The following is an 11712-nucleotide window of genomic DNA, read 5'->3' as shown; positions in this document are numbered from 1 at the left end:
ACATGACATATAATTTCAAAATGTGCCTATGGCTATAGGCTATCGACTCATTCCAATGGAATACTTATTTGCTTGCGCTGCTCTCTGAAATATCCTAGCGGATTGGTTTTTTGTTTTCCAAGCTCCAGCCTATGTTTAATGACAATTATATAGACATTTCACATTTGTGCTAGCGTAATTTCGTTTAAACGAAGGCCAAAATGGATTCTGAATCCCACCCAAACCCAGATTTTTGGCACTCTTGAATACCGTTATAATCACCAAGAGAGCTTCAAGTGGCCTATCATAAACGAAGCCGAGACAATCACGCTCCTTTATGTTTCAAGTTATGTACATTGTCTCCTATGAATAGTGCGACGTTCAAGAGCCTCTTCACATCCTAGTCTTGTGTACAGAAATTCGATTTTCGATTACGGCTATTAAAATTAAAATATGCAATTCTTCTGGTGGCGCGATGCCTTCTCTGATTGACAGTTGAAATTGACACCCTGGCTGCCTCTAATCTCGAGCATTTGAAGCCATCACTAATTGCAGGTAGTCCATCTTTTCAGTGTTTTCGATTGCATGGGAACTATTAGGCTATGCGATTATTTTAGGAGGTAGCCTACGAGTTGTACATAAAGGGGAAAAGAAAACCTAATTCTAATTGCTTCATCAAAATGATCTTTTGTTGCCAGGATTTAAATGCCTGAGAAAGTATTATTCATTGTTTTGCACCGGATATAGCTTGAGGTATGGGCTGGTAGGGATGCATAGCCGAAAGCGCAAAGCAGAGCAGGGCGCAGAGCAGACTCCAGTCGCAGCTCCAGGCTTCGTCTACACGGCTGTTTTTCCACAAACAGAATAGCTTCATAATGGTGAGTTATTAAAACATAAGACATTAACGATTTAATGTGATCAAAATAGGAACTTCGACATGATCATTGGAGATTTGGCCGAACGACTCCCTTTTTTCATTTCCCAACCCCATTTTCATAGTTTACTTTTGTGACAGGCCTTTGAAGTTTTGTTTTCAATAGCATATTGTTGTAGTAAGCCCATTTCATTCGATTTTATTTTTTTGCATTTAGGCCTACGATAACACAATGCTTGTTTTTCTTGTAACCGATGAGGGCTTGTCCTGTACGGTGCCATGAGTCCTGTAATACATACGAGTCTATAGGCCTTTTACCTTGCATCCAGGTCACTCACTATACGATTATGACAAGAAAAATCTATCCCAAACCTCAGTCTCACTCCGACGGGGAGCCTCACGAGGATGTGAAAGTAGAGGCTCCTTTCCTGCCCAGTCCTCCGGTAACACCGTCTATGTGCTCGCCTCCGACCCTGGCCTCCCCGACGCCGGTTCGGTCTACCGGGAAAAACCAGTGTGCCAGCTGCGGCACAGAGATCCAAGACAGATACCTACTGAAGGTAAGCATTATAATGCCTTTTATTACACCGGTCAAATCAAGTATCATTTACGATTCAATTTCAAACCTATTTCTTCCTCACAAGTTGCCTGCATATTTGCATAATCTTTCAAGTTCCTTCCATTTTATAGAATAAGTACCCCAAACAAATTATGTTATTATTATTATTATTATTATTATTATTACGAGTATTTATTTCTCATGGCAGGTGAACAATTTGAATTGGCACGTGGGATGTCTGGAGTGTTCAGTCTGCAGAGTATCATTACGTCAGCACAATAGCTGCTACATCAAAAACAAAGAAATCTTTTGCAAATTGGATTATTTCAGGTAGGGTAAGTTTTGCTATTTGTTTTCCATAAAATGTAGGGTGCTGTATGTTCTATGTTTGGCTCTAATATTCACAAACAATGGATTACTTATCACATCTTATTGCAGGGAGATCGTTTCAGATTGACTATACTGAGCGTATCTTATTTCTATTCTGTTCCGTTGGTATATAGATTTTTTTTAAACAAAAAATACATTGTGTCAAGACAAGTGGTTCGTTATGTCTCGAGGCAAGTAAACAGGATTGGACTGTTTTTTTTTGTTGTTGTATCGTTGTAACGTTTAAATCCCACCAATTCATAGACACGCATTACCTTTATTAAAGGAAAAACAAATCTGTTACCACGGCTATCCGAATAAACCCATAGTCCATTTATAACATCCGAAATATGAACACTTTTACACCCAATACCCATTTTTTTTGTCAAAGTTACTTCGGAATGTTTCTCTTTAGATATATTTAAATTATTGCCTTTACTGAAAATGTGGTGGACTTTATCAACATTTTTACTGTCAATAATGATTCGTACATCTTTGAGATCACTACATTTAAGCTATTCATTTTCGTTGTTCTTCATTTATCAATTCATCATTCCCTCCTTCAACCAGGGCCACTGCTAAAATACTGTTTAATTTATCAAGAGCTATTTTTCTCACTCACAGAAAGTTCAAATTTTCGTCATAAACGGGCTGTTTGTAGCATGCCAACTAATTAAACACTATTTATTGTTGTATTATTATTATTCTATCATTATATTGCTATTGTTATCCCATTGCTGTTGCTATTATTGTTTTAATTAACAGTAGGCTCAGTTATGTTTGACTAAAGTGAAATTAGATTGGAAAAGCAATGCTGTTGGTAATCTTTTACAATAAGAGTTTCTCTCTATTTCTGGCCTGCACAACATTTCTGTTGATCACACATTTACTTTAACTAGTAGCAGTGAAAGATGACTAAAAATGCCCCCTTCTCATCTCTGTCTCATCACAGTAGGTTTGGCACCAAGTGTAGCCAGTGCGGGCGCCAGGTGTTTGCCACTGACTGGGTACGGCGGGCACGGGGCAGTGTGTACCACCTGGCCTGCTTCGCCTGCTACTCCTGTAAGAGGCAGCTGTCCACGGGGGAGGAGTTTGGTCTGGTGGAGGGCAGGGTGCTCTGTCGGGCCCACTATGACACCATGGTAGAGAACCTCCAGAGAGCGGCGGAGAACGGTAGGTCTTCCGACGGGGAGCAGGGTACCCAAATATGAGCCATGTATGGGATATTCTCAAGTTAGGATTCGTCCCTGTGGGAAACTGTATTGGGGAAGAAATCAGACATAATTCGTGTCATATATGTCTTACCCAGAGGAATTGATGTTTCGATATCCAGCGCCTGCAACAATTGCATGTGTATGATCTCTTTCAGGTTAGCTAAAGTGAACAATATTAAACTGTGTGGTGATGTTTCTTTCCTTATTGTGCCTGGGACTTAGGGACAGGTCTCACTTTAGAGGGAGCCTTGCCCTCTGATCAGGATGGCCAACCCAAACCAGCCAAGAGAGCACGCACTTCCTTCAGCGCTGAGCAGCTACAGGTACGGTAGGTGTGTGTTTATGTGTGTGAGTGTCTGTGAAAGTATGCACAGTATTTGTGTGTGACAGAGAGAGACGGAGTGACGGGGTGATATAGTTTTAGTATTACATTTTCCATAATTCAGATGAATGTGACTGAATTTGCTTGATTCGGTGAATATACAGCTGAATATTATGTAGCTTCGTGACTGAGTTTGCTCGGTGTGTTCTCAGGTGATGCAGTCTCAGTTTTACCAAGACAACAACCCTGATACCCAGACCTTACAGAAGCTGGCAGACATGACAGGACTGAGCAGACGGGTCATACAAGTATGTATGATAATATCAAACTAGTGGGTGTAATGTTGTTAGACATATTGGAAATGAATGTATGATGTAATAAAATAGATCATTTGATATGATAAAATAATTCATCTTTACCAGATTACGTCTTGCATACGCCATTCAATGATCTTTAGTAATGTTACATTTTCAATAGGTTTGGTTTCAAAACTGCAGAGCAAGGCATAAAAAGCATCCTCCCGCCCAGCACAACGGTCACCTCCAGGGCGCCCCTTACCCCCACTCTAGATTGCCCCCCTCACTGCCAGACAACCTCTACTCCCCCTTCAGCAGTCCTGACAGACCACACCTGCTGGCTCTGCATGGATATATAGACAGTGAGTTGGTTACTCCCTCTCGATGGACAAAACATACATGTACATCGAGGTGACTTTGGCTCTAACAGAATTTTCAACTTTTTTTACTCTACCAATTAACATGATCAAAGATATGATTCTACCCATAAAGTATTTCAATTCACGTCACATCACATATGGCTTCTTGTGCAATGTATTTAGTCTTATTGTATTTAATAAAAAATATATATATTTCTGTTGCTTCCTGTGCACAGGTCATCCCTTCTCAATGCTGTCCTCCCCTAACCACCTCATCCACCCAGGCATGACCTTACCACAGTTGCCCATCAGCCACTAAGTCATGCCCCTGAGACCACCTCCTCCACAAGCCGTCTCTCTCGCGGACCTTTCCATCCCAAACCTATGAGAACATTTCAACATCTGTCTCTTCCATTTTACTACACAAGAGGACTTTTACCGTCTCCATAGTATGTCAAGGTGGAGATATCACACATGGATGGACGGTTTTTATAAAGGCAGCTAGACTTTAGATCGTCGTGGGAAAAACATCCCAGTTCAATACAAGTGTGGTAATCATCAGGACCAGATTCCACCACCCATTCCTTGACAGGGAATGAGTTGGATCTCCAGGACCAGGGTTAGGAACAGGAAGACTCTTCCAACAGAAAATTTCAATTCAATCACTGCGGATTCAGATTTTTCATTGTCTTATTCATCAACTTACAGTACTGAAGGTATTTTATTTTTCAATTCCATTCGTTTTAAATATGACTTTTTTTCTGTTACTCCGTCTGCTTGTTTTCCTGTATAAAACCCTCCCATGCATGGACTACATATTTCTGTGTAAGGTGAGGATGAAGACTCTTCTGATCTTGTGTGTTTAGAGAGAGGCGGTCTTGTGTGTTCTATTTACTTATTTCGCTTGTGAAATGGAAAGCTTGTGTCCATTTATTTATTCAAAAAAGATACTTCACCAAGAAGCACTTTTAAAAATGCTTTCAAATGAAAGAAATCATTTATTGTAAATTGTACATATTTTACCGATGTAATAAAATGTGCCTAAAAGAGTGTTGGAAAAATAGATCTGTTGAAAAAATAGATAATTTCACGTAAATTCACATAGAAATAAAACACTTTGGTTTTCGTGCACCAATCCCATTAACGGGATTGATTTGACAACACCCAGTGCCATAATCTTACATTAAGGATTTAAGTCCAATCATCTTGTGTAATACGGAGAATGCTGTGCTGAAGATAAAATACACACTTTAACTTATTATTTCACAAACGCGCGTGCACACATCCACCCACCCACTCACCCCGCTGATAGAAGCACCTTACACTCATTGAACAACATTAAATCCACCAGGCCACCCGGTAAAGGCCAAGTATCCTTAATAAACTGTATTTAACAGCAATATTCATAGGTATGTAACGGTCAAGCTACAGGTTGAGGGTCCCTAATTTAGTCCCTTTGTGTTTAACGTCCGCAACAATCAATCGGATGGCAAGAACCATTTAAAGCGTTTAACTCTGTGGATAGTATTGATCTAGCACTCTGTTTAATTCCGTAAATCCATTTCATTGTGTTAATCTGAAATTGTTGTATTGATTGGCAGCACTCAAGCTGCATTTGTGGCAAAAAAAAACGGAATAATGAACTCAGGAAAATATAGTCTTGACCGTTTCCTTTGTTAGGGACCCAGTTATCTGTTTTAACACTTTGCCTGGATCAATTCTCATTTTAATGCTCTCTTCAAGTAGGTCGACGGTCCGTCTTCCCTGATATTTTAGAATTTGACAAAATTAGAGAAAAATCCAGCTCAACGCACCTTGATAAAAAGCAGTACAATGCTTCAACATGTTTTACCACCTGTTATTCCTTGCCTTATAAAATTGAAGTGAAACACGGATTATACATCACAGTAATTCAATTAACAAGCCTATTCAGACTCATTACATACAGTGTTTTCAGCTCACATAATCACAATTCTTGTGAAATCGTGCATTGAGTTAAACAGGTCTTATCATATGCTATGAAAGTGAGACAGGAACAATACTCTGACAGGCCTCACACACACGCACACACATACGCGCACGCACACACACACACACACACACACACACACACACACACACACACACACACACACACACACACACACACACACACACACACACACACACACACACACACACACACACACACACACACACACACACACACACACACACACACACACACACACACACACACACACACACACTATAGTTAAATCCCTTCCCACTAAACAGCTCTGATACTCTTGCCACATACTGTGGAACAAATGGAAACCACAATCAGTCCATGCTAAAATATCAGCAACAGACATCTCTGTCTGGAGCTCACATATCTGGCATCCCAGTCGCAACCTCTCTCTCTATAATTCTGTCAGAGGGAATTCACTTGAAATCAAAGAATCTTGTTGTTGGCATTCAATGAAGGGACATGTGCTTTGAATTTGATGCATGACAGCACCAGCAAAGTATGTTTGACCAAGAAGAGGATGTACTGGAAGGTTTCTGTCTGTTGTTTGAGAATCTCAAGGATTCCAAATGTTTTAAGTGAATTGGTAAAGGCCAATAGGACCAATTGAAATGAAGATACATCCAGCCTCACCGGCCCTCTTTTATCAAAGTTTCCTGCAGGCACAGATCTGGGATCAGCGTAGTCTTACTCAATCAATCCTCAACCATTAGGAAGGGGAGAATGCATAACTGACCTTAGATCAGTGTTTAGTGGCATCAACCTACACATGCATGCACAGAAGGACCACTCTTCACCACAAGAGGGCATACATCCAATAACCACATCATCCCAAGCAATCAACTGACCATTGGTGCTCTTGGGAGTAGGAGTCGATGAGTTTCCCTTTGACACTGATTTAAGGTCAGGTTAGCATTTTCCTTCCTAATGGTTTAGGTATAGGATTGAGAGAGTAAGCTGATCCTAGATATATGCTTATGGGAAACTTCTACCTAGAACACGTTCTTGCTGCATTAGGAGACAAAGAATGCTAGATACATGACTGCATGTTTCTTGACCCAGTGACACTGTGTGTGGAGGGACACAGAAACCAGAGCTACAGTAAAAAGAGGGGTATATATTGTAGCTAGAAGCAGCAACAATGGCTTCCCTTGTGCTCTGATTTGACTATTGAAGATTTAATTAGAGATGGGCATGCTTTGACTGAGCCAGGTGTGGTTCAGGGGAGATACGAAACCCACCCAACATCAGTGGAGCAACGAAGTGGACATTGACACATCTAAACAAAGACAAGGAGGAGGAAACGGAATCTCAAGCTGTGGTCGATTACAGAGAGAGATGGGCAAGAAGAACAGTCAGGTACAACAGTTGAACAGTTTGGAACTTTAATATTCATTGTAATTACTCAATAATTATTATTTTTAAATAAAAATGGTATAACTTTGTCTCTACATTATATTCAAAGTCACTTTTTTGGTTATGCTTTTACAATCAAACCAAGTAAAAAATGAAAAATAAATCTTAATTCCTCGACGTGACTGGTTTTGCGAGACACCACCAATAAGCAATGCTATCAGCTATATCTATCTGATTTGCCTTTCTTGAACCTTACTAGATGTAATCTGTGAAACAACCTTTTCATTTTGTTTCATGCAAAGAACTGCCTTTGTGTAGAATAATAAACAGATGATTATCAATCAGGCATATTCTGGGCTACAGTCCAACTAAATGAGATATAAACGCAAATTAGATTTTTTTTTGTCAAATCAAATTCTCTAAAAGCATGAAAGCATGAAGCAGACAGAATAGAGGTTTTAGAGCCACGGTTCTCCATGCACAAGCATCTCTGGTAGTTAGAACTCTCATTTTTGTCATAATGTCATACGTCTGCCCTGTGATTGGCGGGCTCAAGTGTTTACAGATGAAATGAGGCCCCTGTGCTAATGAATAGGCCTCTGATTGCAGGATTCCTCTTTCAGAATTACAGCGTAGCTCCCCTGATGAGCAATTACATCTACAGTACCTCTCGTCTCTGCTCTGCTGCGTATTCACATCACATCACTGCTCCTGCTATTCATCATCATACTGATCAGCAGCACTCAACAGCTCTCGCAACAGTCAACAAAAGTGTGCTGACGGGTGCTAAGAGAATCTTCCTCTTCCTCCTCTTCCGAATACAACGTTTATTTCTGAAGTCTCATTTTCATTCTCTGCCTGCTTTTTTTTTTGTATGTGCATCTTTTTTTTCTGTTGTGAGAAAGCCTCATCCATACGGTGTATCACAATGAAGTTACAGAGACAAATGACAGAAACGGGAATAATGCTCCCAGAAGGGCTTAGACTATCTAGCATAGGTACTGACGATGAAATACTGTGGGCTAGTAAAAAGGCAAGTACATTTTTCTCTGAATACCTCAACTTGTTGACCTCGCTAAAAGGCTTCTCTGTCATTCTCCCCAGAGTATTCACACCGGATATCAAGAATAATACGGAGATTCCCAGTCATGCAAGTTCAACACAAAATATGGGTTGATTGTGGCTTTTTTTTTTAAGCATTAGAGAAATGTTGTTGTTGGAACACTATAGTTGCACTTTAACCTCGTATTTAAGGTATTTCTGACATGTAGCGTTATCCGTCTGTTGCTTTTGTGACAAGACAAAATAAATGTCTTCATGAAGGAAGTTTAACCGCACTCTCTATTTTGAAACCCAAACTAGCTGGCTGAGGGCTAGTGGTTGAAAACCAGACCACAACGGTCTATAGCAGAGCAGTGCTGAGAGAAACACTTCACTTTGAGGCCAAGAGCATCATGTTTATGGACATTACGTCGAGTTAGTTTTTTAAGAAAATACTGAACGGTATTACAGTCATTTGCATGTGCATTTTTGTAATAAGGGAGAAATGTGAGAATCTTCTAAAAATCTAGACTGTACACAGTGGATTCTAAATGCTAGAACATAAATAGCATAAGCTTCGATTCCTACAGTAGCACACAGTACTACACTAAGAACCATACAGATGTGAATTCAACATGAGGAGTAGCCTACCCCTGAGGTAAACTGAGGAAATAGCTAATACAAATGATTAACTTTGGCTCAAAGCCCACCCTCCACTTTGCAAAAATAAATATGAAACTTCAGCGTGAGTCAAAAATGTGTTTATTTATCAGGGTGACATCTTACAACTGTAAAGCAGTACTTGAGTTTGATTAATGATTGGCTACACTCATTACCCTATAATTCACTGGTAACATCTTGGAAGCATCATCCCGGCTGTGGCTGCTGAATTGTATTGTTCTGGCAGGGACCGGGGATCAGGCATCTGGAAGACTGGGGAGTAGACGTTTCCAAACAGCCTTTTAGCTTACAGAATATACCCCTGCCCTCTCAGACAGAATTAGGGGAGAGTGGGGTAAGTTGAGACATTTTTCATTTTTTCATTCAGTATCACGTCAAGGGAAGTATTCTAACAAAGATATCTACATGTATTTCAGGATGTGTATCCCTGGAAATAATCAGAATTCATGTAAACATACATTTTGAAAACATAGCTTTTCCAAAAAAAGTGGTCTCTTGGTATGGGGTGAGTTGAGCATAGGGACAGGGTAGGTTGAGCTGACCTCGGGTTAAGTGCGTGATGTCCTGTGACAGTAGGTCGAAGTTTAATTAATGGAACGTGGGTGTGGTGCATTGTATAATCTTAAATGTATGCCTACATTCAGACATAGATCTGTTCAATATCACTTAACCTTCCATTTCTTGACCAGTTGTCTGGGACGTTGATCCGCTGTGCCAATTCATAGTCAAGTTCTCTGCATGAGGCTATTAAGCCAGTGAAACTGGTCCACGGGATTCTTGATATGTTTTGCAAGCTCAGACTTCATATCACTGTGTGCCTATCATAGCCTCTTTCGCACAGGTATGTCAAATGCAGAGTTCCAAAATCCCACGGCAAACCACCAGAGACTGGCCAAAGTACAAGCAAAGGTTCTTTATTATAAATTCAGCTTTAACAATGTCACTACATAAAACAATATCATTATGTAAAAATGGGCTAGGATTTAGGGCTATAGGCTAACTATGAGCAAAGTCAAACACCAGCTGATTCACAGAGCGGTGGCCAATGTTGGTTTGGCTCTTTCCCAGCAAGGTTCGTTCGGCTCTACCTCCTGAGCAGGGCAGGCTGGTCACCGGCTGTCCCGCTGTCCACACGAGCCCGTTAACGTGGTAGCGTTGGTTGTAGCCTCTCGCAGCTGCATTGGGCGTGTCTCCCGTGTCTACAATTACAACATGTACTGGCTAACAACTGGAATCTCTCATATGCTGGAAATAACCACTTTTTTTAGTAGTGCTACAGAGAGCGTTGTAGGAGTTGAGCTTTTGGTAGCCTGGCTCAGTTGTCGGTGGCTGCTTGCATGGCTCTCTCTCACTCTGCACCGGGCCTGCTGGGTTGTAGCATTGGGTGTAGCCTCTCACATTTGCATCTGGGCGTGTCCCCGATGTCTGCAGTAACGGGGGACACAAAACATATAGTTAAAGCATGTACTGGCCAACAATTGGAGTCCCTCACACATTTAGAAAATAGCACCTTCCTTAGTGCTATTGATAGTGTTGTGATTTGCCTTTATCCCAAAGCAGGCGAGCAGACGCAACAAGGTGGCCATTTGTTGGCCGAGAGGTCTCTGGTCCAAATTCCGTGCCAAAGGTAAGTTCCGGTTCCTTTTAACTCTAGTTCTGGGGCGTGTTTAGATATTAGTTTGGGGAGGGAGGAGGTGATAGGGAATTGGCAACAGCTGTCTCAAATCAATGTAGTCCATGTCAATTTTGGGCTTGCAATTCAATTTCACACGTTAGAATGTCAGAAGTTAAGTAAAAGGCAATCGTTGTAAATAACACAGCACACGTGATTAAAAGGCACTTCTAAACAGGCATGTAATAAAATAACAAGACCTGCGGATACAAAATATAAAAAATAATGGCAGTCTCTAGCAAGAGTCGTTGTCATTTGTGACAGGTACGTGTTAGTTTTATTTTTTTGTCAATTTACCTCTTCGGTGTCATTCAATCTATTTCTCATATACCTTGCTGCTGCTTGAATGGACTTCTTCCCTTCTCTCACTTCCTTGGCTGCTCTCTCAAGAACCTCAAGGGGTCTAAACCTTGTTTACATGTGTATACATGGGGCATGATGATGTCTGCTCTGTACAATAAAAATGCATCTTGAGTTCATGTCAAATGTATCTATAAAGCCCTTTTTACATCAGTAGATGTCACTAAGTGCTTGTACAGAAACCCAGTCTAAAACCCCAAACCTCAATCAATGCAGATGTAGAAGCATTGCGTCTAGGAAAAACTCCCAAGAAAGGCAGGCACCTAGGAAGAAACACAGAAAGGAACCAGGCTCTGGGGGGTGGCCAGTCCCCTTCTGGCTGTGCCAGGTGGATATTATAAGAGCACATGGCCATTAAGGGCAAATCGTACTTTAAGATGTTCAAACGTTCATAGATGACCAGCAGGGTCAAGTAATAATCACAATGGTTGTAGAGGGTGCAACAGGTCAGCACATCAAGAGGAAATGTCAGTTGGCTTTTCATAGCCGAGCATGACACATTGCAAAAATACTATGCATGTAACATTTGTATGGGGTTTGGTGGCCATTGGCTCAACATACCCCAAGGCAAACATTTTGACTAAATTAGTCCACACAGTTACAAGGATTCACTTTCAGGCTA

General features: G+C 40.9%; 1 protein-coding gene across 2 annotated transcripts; it reads left to right on the top strand.

Moving 5' to 3' along the window:
* Nucleotides 1–770: 770 nt before the first annotated feature.
* On the top strand, nt 771–5019 carry LOC139389787 (LIM/homeobox protein Lhx6-like). Of its 2 annotated transcripts, XM_071136735.1 has the most exons (8): nt 771–857; nt 1231–1413; nt 1621–1742; nt 2734–2954; nt 3218–3318; nt 3530–3625; nt 3795–3975; nt 4209–5019. In XM_071136735.1, the coding sequence occupies exons 1-8, from the start codon at nt 855–857 to the stop codon at nt 4289–4291; spliced, it is 990 nt and encodes a 329-aa protein (XP_070992836.1). In that variant the 5' UTR covers nt 771–854; the 3' UTR covers nt 4292–5019. The 2 variants fall into 2 exon arrangements, with proteins under 2 accessions (XP_070992836.1, XP_070992835.1); XM_071136734.1 differs by lacking the exon at nt 771–857 and having other exon boundaries at nt 1201–1413; nt 4209–4291.
* Nucleotides 5020–11712: the final 6693 nt, after the last annotated feature.

This window comes from Oncorhynchus clarkii, chromosome 30, assembly GCF_045791955.1.
Source record: "Oncorhynchus clarkii lewisi isolate Uvic-CL-2024 chromosome 30, UVic_Ocla_1.0, whole genome shotgun sequence".
Classification (NCBI taxonomy): Eukaryota; Metazoa; Chordata; class Actinopteri; order Salmoniformes; family Salmonidae; genus Oncorhynchus; species Oncorhynchus clarkii.
Note: the sequence above shows the minus strand (reverse complement) of the source record. Positions and strands in the feature narration are given on the sequence as shown.